Consider the following 12,830-nt stretch of genomic DNA (forward strand, 5'->3'; position numbering starts at 1 on the left):
TAGCTCTAGAGAATTAATAGTTGATCCTTTCCTGAGATTGAGTCTGGAATTATTGGAACTTTCCATGTGTCAATCGGGGTAGGCTGGTATCTGCACAAGACCTGGTATAGTCCACCAGGGCTAAACTGTCATCATCTTGGTTTATCCAGGGCTTATTTGTACCTTCAACTCTTGCTGTTATTGGAGTCCAGGTTTAAAAAGCTGCATTTGTTCTAGAAATTTGCTTGTATTACTAAAGGGTCTTTGTGGTCTATCAGAAAATACTAAACCTGGGGGAAACAGGTTACAGATCTACTTGCATATCAGAGCTACAGTAACTCTTGTTGCTGGCTAGAGAGGGACAAGTAAGTTAGATCATACTAACTTATCACCCTGGCCAACCAGAGTGCAGATGGTAAGTAAGATTCCCCCTGTAACTTGCCTGTGCCTATTGACAGTATTTTTCTATTCTCATCCTTGGCCGTCCTCCAGCTGAGACTGCCAGTAATGCAATGGTCTGTGAGTGAAATCTGCTTCCGTTGGCCAAATCCATGTCCAATGGCAAAGCTTCTCTTGACTTAAGTGGGGCCAAGCAGGGTTTCTCCCTGAGTGCAGTGGTTTGGGGAGGTGGGCGGTGATAGCCTGGTAGCGGTTTGGCTGTGGAGAGGGAGTTCTGAATTCTAGTGAAGGAGCAGTGTCTCACTAGGCCCCAAAGGAATGATTTGGGAGGCAGAGGTTGAATGAAAGATGCCCAGTGCCCAGTATTTAAAAGGTGCTTAAGGAAAAGGTGACACGCAGTGCCTCAGACCTACTCTGAATGCAGAGAAGCACCAGCCCTTCCCACTGTACAGATACTGACTTCTCCTCTTCCTTCCCTCAACTCCCAGCAGCTGCACTTGGACTTTATAGGTGCCATGGCATCCTCTTCTTAAGTAGTTCTGTCCTTACAGCTGACCGAGAGGGTATGTTTTACCACAGCAACAACATGCTTCGGAGCCTCCTCCCAGCACAGCTGAATACATACTCTCCCTATCCCTCCCCAGGCTCTCCATCTTAGACAAGGGGAGGCTTTCATGTGCTTTGCCCCTGACTGACCCAGAAGGGAGTAAGATCCTTCTTTAAAAAACAATAAGCAATCATGTTTGCTGGTACCTCTTGCAAATTACAAATGAAATCACAGACATGGGAAATTGGGACGGGGGAGAACTTGCTAGTGCATTTCCCAGCAGGAAGTTCATCCCTGCTGAGCTCTTCCTGCAGGGTCAAAGGCATCTATAAAGCCTCCCAAGCTAGCAAGCAGCGGCTCTAACAAGCATGAGTCAGCACCTGATCTCCAGCAGATCAAGTTTCTGACTCTCCACAGGAACTTTTCACTCTGGAAGAATAACACAGGAAAAAGCTGTGCCAGAAGGCTGCATTTGAATGGCATTTCCTTCTCCCTTACCGGCTTTGATCATACAATAGGTTAGAGTGCGAGGCCTGTGTTTGGATCTAGTGGATGGACTTTAGAAAGGAAGGGGAGCTGGTCCCTTCATCACAGGGACAATGATCTACTGAAGACCATGAAAATAGACCGCTAGTTCCAACACTTGCATTGTCTTGTGTGGGCTTCCAAATTGTGGAAGCCAAGCAGCGGTTTGATCAACTCAAAGAGAAGAAAAAGAAAACTACCAGTGATAAAAGATAAGCCCTTGTAGGCATTGCATGGTCAGGGTGAAACTCCAGACCGATGGACATCAATGACCAAACTTTCACTGACTTCAATGGGCCTGTATTTTTCCATATTAGAGAGAGCTATTTTCTTTTCTGTAATTGGAGATCCCTGGTTTATCAATGCCTTCATCAGCTCCTATAGGACAAAGGAGGCCTCTTCCCCCGCCCCCCCTCCCCCCCAGAGAGAATACAAATAAAGCTCAACAGAAGCACTGGGCCTGATTCTGATTTCATATACACCAGTGACTCTCAGGAATAGTTCCGTTGATCTCAGTGGAGTCACACTGGTGTAAAACTGGAATAAAGTGAGATCAGAACCGGGCCAGGTGCATATTGTTTTAATTTTGAGATTTTCAATTTAAAAAAAAAACACCATAAAATTGTTGAGCTGGAATTGTCTAAAAGATAAGGAAATGTGCCATGACAAAGGAGCAAAGTACCTTTAAAATCTCAAAGCAAAACTTCAGCATTATATTAAAGGCATTTGCTGCATTTAATTGGAATAATTTGTATCTGATTATTTTTGCAGCTGGTTGTTGTGATTGTAAATCTAATGAACTGTTAAGGTGGCTAGAGCTTTTCATATGGGCTTTTAAAAAATATTGCTATTTAAATTTAAATACATTAAATAATACAAAGAAGAGAGGACCTGATTCTTCTGTAACACCAGTTTTACATCACTGTATGACAACTGACTTCAGTAGAGATGCTCTTGATTTATACTAATGTAAATGTGAGAGGAATCAGGTTGTTGGTCATCTTTGCAATTAAATGTAGTAATTATAATGTATTTATACAGTAGATGAGCTTTTGGTTTTGGTGCAACAGTTCAAATACAAGACCTTGGTGTGCACAGTCAAATAGGTTAGCAGGGAAGCCAGTACAAACATCAAAAATCTTGATTTTTAAAAAGCCCTGGCAGATTCAAGAGATCATTAGTTCATAGTCTCATGGGCAGAGGACAAAAACTTTATTGCCAATGTTTGATGTGCTTCTCGGGCATAAGATAATTGACACTGTAGTAATTACACAAGAACTATGCACAAGGAATCTAGAACAGAAGAAATAGTATAGCAAGAATGTCAGAGTTCTTGCCATTGCAAGCGGAAGAGAATCTTAGAATTCAAACAGAAAGAAGCTGGCAATCTTCCTAAGAAACAGTTATATCATCCACACCAAGGGCTTATGTCATAGCTGCTTCTGTGGGTCACTCCCACAGAAGGAATAGAAATCACTAAACAAAACCAAAGAAGACACTGCTTCCCTGTTTCTTGAGGACAGTCAGAATTCTATTTACAATGCTTGGATCATGAGGAAGTGACATGCGCCCACCCAGACACTGACAAAGTAAAACACACAGAGCAGCAGACACAGGTTCCATGTGGCACGTTCCCCTCAGGCCATTGCAAAAGGCGCTTTTTTGAGAACAGGAAGTGGCTTTGTGATAAGAAAGCCACTGAGGTTCAGAGACAGTAGTCACTGTCATCTGTCCAGCGGTTTCAGCTCATCTGTCCTAACCTCCTTCCTACGTGTATGTTATTTTCATTGGCAGCTTTAGCTTGTGTGGTTGGTTTTGGTTTATTATGCTTTTGGTGTCTGAAAATCAAACACTGGAAATAAAGTCCGTGTCAGACTAGCACACTTTTAGTATGTTCATTGCCCCAGCAGCACATTCCCTTCCCCACCATCTTTTCTCCACTTGCCAGTTCCTAGGCCTGTGCTCAGGGAACTTTATGCTTCATAAAACTAACTTCAATAAAATAGACTCTTGATGTGATAGTGTAATAGTATCCCAGGGGATGGCTTAGAGCAATTGTATTTTCAGTTGTTGTTAAGGCATTTGTGATCTGAACATTGAAGAGAGAGGGAGTTCTATCAACACCTGGGCTTTAGAGCGAGGTTCTTGGTGATGGACTTCATGGCAATGCACCAGGGGCAGGCACATGTACATACTGTACAAAAACATACAAAGTGGTGTTGTCAAGATGACACACTTGTATAATTGCATACCCTGCCATTTGGTTATGCCTTGTGTGGAACACCCTATTGCTTCTATTGTACTTTACTGCTTGGGTCCTAGAAACAACAGTGCTAGGAGCTTTAGAAATGCTTAAGGTAGGTAGATAAATACAGAAAAAGTTCAATAGTGAGGATCCTTTGACTTACAAAGTCAATTTGTTCTCTGAATGTACTCAATATAGTCATGTAAGGAAGGTTTCTTTGAATCACAGGGCCGTAGCAACAAAGAACGTGGCCCCCTCCGAACGGTGGCCCCCTCCGAACATATGTCCGGGCGGGGCCCCTTACAATGCAGAAACTGGAATGCGGTATTTATTTTGCCACTTTTAGGGGCCCCCTTCCTTGTGGGGCCCTCTCCAGTCGGAGGGTACGGAGGGCGCTCGCTACGCCTCTGTTGAATCATATTGACTGTAGTGGCTTATTGTTACCTGAATCCATTCACATGTTTTTTCTCACTTAAGAGGTTTATTCCTTTAAAATGTCAGCTCGTCATTTGCATTCACTCCAGGTGATACATACATGGACTGTAACTTCATTGAACAGGTTATTGCTGTATCAGACGTCCACCGAACAGCGTTTTGTATTCAAATAGAAGACAAAGGTTGGAGTGCAAAGGTTGGAGCGGGGATGTAAGGGCTAATCCAAAGCCCAGTGAAGTCAAAGGAAAGACTCTCTATGGGCATCTTTCCATTGGCTCATGGACTCTCTCCATTGACTTCAATAGGTTTTGGATCAGGCCCTTATTCCCTGTCATTTTGTCCTTTCCCATAAATGAACAAATACATATGCAATGTACAAACCCGTGCTACTTTAGGTTTCTAATTGCCTGAGCGTCTCCTCTGTGAAGTATTATTTTTTCAGTCCTTACAAAAAGCAAACTAAAAAGAAAAAACTAACTTTTTTGTGCCAAATGTTTATGTCTGTGTCTATGAGTCACACCCAGAATGTTGATATGCTTCATCTTCTGTTTCCTTTCCTTGGAAACCACCTTGTTCTAAGATGATCTGAAATCTCAAGAAGAATTTTTGTTTTGGGTGGCAGTAGAGGATCAGAAGGCATCATTCAGAAAGTATCACAGTAAAAAAAAAATACACTGTGTAAGAAGGAAGGAAAGAAGCTGTGGTGCTCAAGATACACAGAACTGTTCCATTTGACTCACGCTGTGTTCAACCTGCTGCTGTTAACCCAGCCTCTGTGCAAGAACAACCTGCATATACAGAGGAGACTTTCACTTTGTGTGAAGATAAGATTTACACATTGGGTTTCCACATAGCTCCTGAGTTAGCATTGTTTATCTAGGGAGCCTAACTACACCATCCCTGGCCACTCTGTATTAAACACTCTATATTTATCATACAGCATTTGCTTTGCTCTGGTGTGAGGCATCTACCATTTGCTTGAGAGTGTTGGGCAGCTGGTGTTAAGCACTAATGACTTGTTAACTGGTCTGCAAATCTTACAATACCTCGTGGGTCTGTTCAAGCTGAGCAAGTCCCCATCATTTTATTAAAAGATTGTCATTAACATGTTTAAAATAAATATATTTTTGTGTGGTGTTGGGGGATTTTTGTTTTTCTGATCCAGTAATAAACAGCAACAAAAAAAAGTACAAATAAATGCAGAAATGGGAGTCTTGTTTGTCAAACCTTTTGATTAGGCAAAATATTTTTTAACTTCCATGATATATTGAGTCCTACTCTTGCAAACACTTATTATCAGGCATACTGTTCACTATTGTAAATAATCCAATTGAAGTAAGTGGGTCTACAGTACTACATTGTCAGACGTAACCATTCAAATCATGAACCAGGTCCCCAGAATCACGAGATTTTTAAAAATAATTTGGGAGGGGTTCTTTTTAATTGCCTTCTGCTTTCCCAGCCATGCGCTTGGAGCATATTTTCAAGCTTTTCTCTGCTACCATGAAGGCTAGAAATATATTTTTAACAATGAAAGCTGGGATTCTCATTTTATCACTTGCCTCAGGGAGTGGGGCTTTAAGAAAACCACCAGGTATTATGAGAATCATGGTAAAATCACAAGAGTTGGCAACACTGCATTACTAACTAGTAATGGGAGGAATGGGACTTGGATTTGTAGTCCAGAAAAACAAATGGCTGGACAGACAAATATATGAAAATTCAATTTTTTCATTGGGTTTTCACATCTTTCGTTAGTGTTTTTTTGCCAGAAGCGGTGAAGAATCTTTTTTATTCCCTCAATATTTTGCATATGTTTGTACACTTACTTTATTTATTAAAAGCTGAATGGGAGAAAATGGGCTAGATTCTGCTCCATTAAACCTATTCAACTCCATCGGCTTCATGGAGTTGTGGGGAGTGACAGAGCATGGTGACAAAAACCTGCTTATTGTAGTTCAGTAACAGATGCTAGAAAAACTGTAGACAGTAAATATTTAACCATAATAGTGGGAAATTGCCTTTCTTTAACATACAACCCTCAGCCCCAATCTTACACCCTTTACTCCTGGGAGTAGTTCTTGCACATCAGGTAGTCCCATTTGAAGTCAGTGGCACAACTTGTCTGAGTAAGGGTTGCAGTAAGACAAAATAATAAAGTGAAAAAATTGCTGTGGCTTTCGCAGGGTTTGAAAAATTATTTTCAATGTAAACAACAAAAAATGCTTGGTGTTTTTTGTTGTTGTTTGTTGATTTGTAGCTCCTCTGCATATGAGTCACTTGTCCTCGCTGCCTCCAAGACTGGATACTGTTGACATGCAGTCTCCAAGAATACCTGGTAGAAAACGAGGAAGACCCCCACTCCATTCTACTCCGATGAAAATGGCTGTTCACAATCTCTATTCAGCGCCGTCTGGTTCCTTGCCAGTAGTGAAGATCCCAAAGAAGAGAGGAAGAAAACCCGGGTACAAGGTACATATACTCAACCCTGCCACTCCCCAGGTTCCTTTGCCGTTAATGATTGTGCCTGATGCTTTAGGATATAATGCAATAGATATGACATTTGAAATTTAAGATAAATGTATCAAAGGCCTTTGTGGTGCAATGCAATAATAGAACAAGAACTAAGCTTCTCTTCAAGGAATTCATCAAACTGATAAAAAAAATGGGGAGAAATTGCAAAAATGTTGAAAATGTTTTCATTTGGAAGTATTTGAAAATAATTTATTTTTCAAAAAAAAAATTGTGAACTTTTATCCACATTTTTTGGTGTTCTGATTTTTTTCTTCCCTCACCCACTTATTTTAAAGAAAAAGAACGAGAAAAGAGGAAAGAAATAGGAAATTGGGTGGAAAAAATAGAAGTTTTCATTAAAATAACTTGAAATTTTGGAAAATTTGGTTTTTAAAAAAGAAATGTGTATTTTTGGCGAAAAGGCCATTTTTCAGTTTGAAAAATGGTGACCAGCTCTCAATGTACTTCATTACAGCTAGGGTTCAAGGGGAGTGCACTGACAAATCTCAGAGAATTTGGAGTTTAGAGTGTGCCCAGACTGAGACTCCTGAAGACGGAGCGTGTCTCTATCCACAAGACGATATCAGCACAGGCAGGAACAGTGCCAGCTTCCCCAGGCTTCAAACCTGACCTGGAGGAACCTCTTCTAGGAATAGAAGGATAGTTCACTTTCACTCTCCATGCCTTCAGCTTCTCTGTGGAGGCTGCCAGCTCTGCTGGTAGTTTGTGTCATGGGGACACTTGCCAAGTTGCAATTGGACTGAGACCACAGACTTCATTTAATCTAGGTGAGGAGAGAAGATTTAAAACCTGTTGCTGGTAGTGAACTGGAACATTATGCCTTAGGGTATGTCTACACTAGAATCGTAAGTCGGCCTATATTAGGTAATTACAGCCACCACAGTATTTACTGCAGTGGTGCATGTCCACACTAACCTCTTTGGGTCTGTGGTGTGTGTCCTCACCAGGAGCACTTCCACTGACCTAAGAGGTGCAACGTGGGGAGCTGAGAGCCCAGGCTCCCCACATTGCACGAATAAGGTGTTGTGGCAAGGAGAATGTATTCTGAAGAGTAAAACGAGCTAGTTAGTTAGGTGGGTGTTGTTGGCAGCAGATTGCTCTGTTGTTTTCTCAGTGAATTTTTGAAGGCAGGTAGGTGTATAATGCATGTTTGTTATTCGTGTTACTTTATTTTACCCAGACAATTATAGATATGCAGCCTGTTTCTGAAAGATTGCAAATTGCCAAAAGTTAGAAAATAATAAACTGCTAAAGATCCTAAACAGAAAATACAGTGACTCCTGTGAACAGGTAGTGCCATTAAGCCCACATGCTGGTTAAGTCTCTTCTTGCGCCGTTCTCTTCTGGGATTTTGTCTTAACAAATACATTTACAATAACATAAGGTTCCCCTCAAGCTTTCTTTCCAGGTCTGGCTGCTTCTCGAGCTCCCACTTCAGGGCTGCTCAGCCCTCACCTTACCTTACATTCTCTCTGCTCAAGCTGCTCCCGCTTCTCTTATATCCAGGTGGGGTAATGAGCCACTTGGCTCTGTGAGTCAGGCTAGGTCTACACTACCCGCCTGAATCGGCGGGTAGAAATCGACCTCTCGGGGATCGATTTATCGCGTCCCGTCGGGACGCGACAATCGATCCCCGAATCGACGCTCTTACTCCACCAGCGAAGGTGGGAGTAAGCGCCGTCGACGGGAAGCCGCAGAGGTCGATTTTGCCACCGTCCCTACAGCGGGGTAAGTCGGCTGCGATACGTCGAATTCAGCTACGCTATTCGCGTAGCTGAATTTGCGTATCTTAAATCGACCCCACCCTGTAGTGAAGACGTAGCCTCAGGAAAACCCACTCAATCCTTTCCGAGCACAGCCAACAAATACTAACAGGACCAGGTAAGATTGCTAGCCTGTTACACCTATGCACCAAAGATCCCCCCTACAGTAGGAAATCCTTTGTCTTCTAAGCCTCCCCAAGTCTTCCTGAATAATGTTATTCAACCTCTCATTACATATGCCTCTTCTGTTATTTAACACTGAGACACCTCAATCAAGCTGGGGCCCCATTGTGCCCCATGACAATCCCTGCTCTGAAATGCTTACAGTCTAAGGCACCAAGGGCCTGATCCATACGCCATTGGAAGGATTCCTGTTGACTTCAGAGCCCAGTTCAGAAAGGACTTAAGTATGTGCCTAACATTGAATTCAATGGGACAACTCATGTGCTTAAAGTTAGACACATGCTTAAGGGTCTTACTGAATCAGAACCTAAAAGAGGGAAGGGAAAGATCTGGAAGATCTGTACCCTCTGCTACCAATGTTTGATGGGGGGTTGAGGGCACCGTGGTGCATTGGGTCCTCTTCTAGCCACAGGTGCCCAGCCAGTAGCAATCAGCCGTGTGCTGTGCTGCCTGCTGCTCAGACCCAATGCTGCAGGAGGCTGCCCTCAAACCACAGGGGCTGGCAAAAATCCAAGCATCATGCCTTAATCTGAAACTGCCTGGTTTTAGCCCCCCCCCATCCCTTTGATGGCCCCTCTTATCCAGTCTCCTCCCTTTCTGCCATGTTCTACCTTGTTCCAATGACTATGAGTGGCTAGATAATACTTAGTCCTGCCATGAGTGCAGGGACTGGACTAGATGACCTCTTGAGGTTCCTTCCAGTGTTATGATTCTATGACAGCTTCCTCGTCCTCCCCATCCATCCATCTATCCCTCCTTTCCCAGGATTTGCCTTACTAGATGTGAAGAATTTTCTCCTTCCTCCCATACTAAACTTACCATAACACCTTGCACCATATCCAGTGCCTCTCCACCCACTGATATTTTCTCCTTCCTTTGCTGTCTTCTCCCTGTCCTCACCACAGGGCCGGTTCCAGGGTTTTGGCCGCCCCAAGCTGCCAAAAAAAAAAAAAAGCCGCGATCGCGATCTGCGGCGGCAATTCGACAGGAGGTCCTTCACTCTGAGCGGGAGTGAGGGACCGTCCGCCGAATTGCCGCTGAATAGCTGGACCTGCCGCCCCTCTCCGGAGCGGCCGCCCCAAGCACCGGCTTGCCAGGCTGATGCCTGGAGCTGGCCCTGCCTCACCACGTATCCAACACCTGATTTTTCACTGTCCCCTCATGTGATTCATTCAGATTTTTAAGTGCCCCCCCCCCCACACACAACAGATTCACCAATGGCTAGAGAACATCTCCCAACTCCTTTACCCAGTTCCCATAAAAAATGTTTCTATTCATCTTTTAAGATTTCACATTGTGAATAATGTAAGTGAATGATAAAGTAGCATTAAACACACATCCAGCTCAATTACAGGCTTTGGTGTCCGCTATGGAAATACTGAAGGATTCTATAGTAACCATCCAAAATACTGTAGCAACATTATTACAAGTAGTAGTGTTTTGAACAATTACTATAAGATGTTGTGGTTTATTTATTTTAATACGGGATAACTAGCCATTTTCCAATACACTATTTATAATTTTATTTAAGAGTTATTATTTATGTGGTGCCAAAAGGGCGCATAATAAATACCAGTGTATTATGTCAGTACACTGGAACTGGAACTTTTTTTTTATGCTAAGTATTTATTAGTAGCAACATTTGCACCCTTGCAGTACGTTTATACCAAAAATCTCCAAATGCTTTCCAGTGCTTGGATAATAATAACTCTGCTTTACAGATGGGGAAACTGAGTCACAAGCTGATTAAATTATTTGCCCAAGTGTCACAACAAGTTTGTGTGCAGAGCTGGGAACAGAACCCAGGTCTCCTGCTGCTACCACTACACTAGCTGGCTCCCATTTTTTAGTACTGTAGCATTGCATTTCAACTTTAATCTGAAAATGTTCTGGAGAATCTATTTCTTCATCCCAGTCCTTCCCCTCCTCAGACTGTAGTTTTACCAAATACAGAACACTTTCAGCAAAGAGAAAGAAACAATAACAGGATTTGAAACAATGGAACTGCTAAGTGAGTAGCAGTGGCACTGCAATTATGAAATATATAATGTAGCCAATCCAAATGTTTAAAAAAAAATTGGATCTTGAATGCCTCCAACCCTATTGAAGAGAGAGTTTTGTCCCCAAGAGATGTAAAGCGTTGCTGCAGCCAAAAAAAATCAAATAGACTTGTTTCAAATCATCTTTATGTACTGATTCTCCAAGGCATTGAGCACTCTATTTATTATACGTATTTGTCTGGCTTGCATCATTGCAGTAAATCTGCACCACACCATCTTTAATGTATTTATCCTCACAACACTGCAGTGAAGTAGGGAAGTGCCAATATGCCCATTTCACAGATGGGAAGCGGAGGCACAGAGAGGCTAAGTGACTTGCCCATGATCACACAGACAGCCTCTGGAGGAACAGGGAATTGCACCTGGGTTTCCAGTGCCTTAACATTCCTTTATTTCTCCTTCTAATCTCCATTCACTTGAGTGGGAGTTGAGGAGCCTCATTACTTTGTCCAAGTCCTCAGCACTTTCCACGCAGTGACACCTTCAGGGACAGATCCTTAGCTGTATAAATTATCATAGGCCCATTGATCTGCTCCTCCATTCTGACTGAGCATCAATAAGAGTTTAACATAATTAGCGGAGGATGGTCTGGCAAAAAACATTCCCTCTCCTGGGTCTCAGTGGCTCCACATTTGCTGGCAGCATTAGGAGAAGAAAGAAAAGCAATGAATTGGAGATCATTCATTATTTATGGGATCTGCTTTAACGCAATCATTTCTGGCCTCCAGTGTGTGTGACTGGCATCTTTAGGGACAATGCTATTTCTTGATGCGGGAAGGACAGAAATAAGACATCTTTTTCTAGCTGCTGGCTTAAGTTTCTGAAGTTGACATTCACAATTGGTAACATTCAACACATCTGGCCTCGTGCTACTTATTTGCTTTATAGGATTTGCACACCAAAGCAATGTTTCTGCTAAGACTCTGTGTATACGGTGTCCTCTGCTGAAGTGTGCAGCTCTCAATAAAAACACACTCTGAGCGCCAGTCAAAGATTACATCTTGTGATGCGTAGCTCTCGCTTGATTTAATTAGCTCACAAATTGTCTGACTTTCTGATACCATGAGACTTCTATGCATTTTTAAAAGCGACTCCATGCCCAAATGGCAGACAACCAACTTCTATATAGCCACCAGCGAGCTGCATCATTACAGAACAGATGGACAAATGCTTTCTGAATTTTAGCAAATTATGAATTTACAGCCTGGATTTAAATATATTTTTGACTGAGATTTGAACAACAAAGACATTTTATCATACACAATATAGAACCTAATGACCCATGGACTTTTTTTACATAGACAGCTATTTGCTTTTAGTGTCAACGTGTTTCGAAAGTCCCATGCCCCGTGTCAACATGCCCCACCATCAAGTGAGATTTTCTCCCTGAGACACTGCTCATTCTGCATCGCTCTTGTTCTAAGATTTCATCAGATGTTTTCCTCCTGTTCTAAACTCTTTTTCTTTCTGATTGCAATGACTATTGCTGTAAATTCTTATCTCAAGTAATTTATAGGGTTAAACAGGTTCTGGTACGTCTCACTTTTTTTGGCCTTGACATATTGCCCTTTCACTTAACTGGAACAAGTACCCTGTTGGGTGTAGTCTCTTTGTACTGCTTAGGCATTTTTTAAAATGTTACCCTTAGTCTCGCTGTGCCTCAGTTTCCCACCTGTAAAATAGGGATAATAGCACTTCCCTACCTCAGAGAGGAGTTGCAAGGATAACATGTTAAGGATTGTGAGGTGCTCAGATACCATGGCTGGGAGGGCATATAAGTACTTAAGATAGATAGACAGACTGTTGACAAAATAAACTGCATGCTTTTGAATGTGTAGACTTTTTAGGTGAAATCTTGGCCCCAGTGAAGTCAATGATAAAACTCCCCCTGATTTCTATGGGGACAGGATTTCATCCATTGTGTACAAAGGACCCAGTCCTATAAAGATTATTCAAGCTGAACGTCCATTGGTTTCAACTGGTCAAATCCTGGCCTCTTTAAAACCAATGGCAAAACATTAGCTCAATCCCCCGGCAAAGCTTTTGAAAATGTGTTCCTATGTGCTGAACATTAGTAACAATACATATTTTGGGCCACAGCCTCAGCTATGTCTTTGTTGTGTTTGCGCACGTGAGTGGGCCAGAGGAGGGGAGCATAC

At 42.4% G+C, this 12,830-nt stretch overlaps 1 protein-coding gene across 1 annotated transcript in view; it reads left to right on the forward strand.

Moving 5' to 3' along the window:
- The window catches only part of SCML4 (Scm polycomb group protein like 4), a 108,547-nt gene that overhangs the window by 41,327 nt on the left and 54,390 nt on the right, over nucleotides 1–12,830 (forward strand). The window contains exon 2 of the mRNA XM_024202602.2: nucleotides 6,391–6,602. Coding sequence (XP_024058370.2) covers nucleotides 6,402–6,602 — 201 coding nt within the window. The 5' untranslated portion in view covers nucleotides 6,391–6,401. The remainder of the gene's footprint in view (nucleotides 1–6,390; nucleotides 6,603–12,830) is intronic.

The sequence above is a fragment of the Terrapene carolina genome, unplaced genomic scaffold (assembly GCF_002925995.2).
Source record: "Terrapene carolina triunguis isolate 2854851 unplaced genomic scaffold, T_m_triunguis-2.0 Scaffold42, whole genome shotgun sequence".
Lineage (NCBI taxonomy): Eukaryota > Metazoa > Chordata > Testudines > Emydidae > Terrapene > Terrapene triunguis.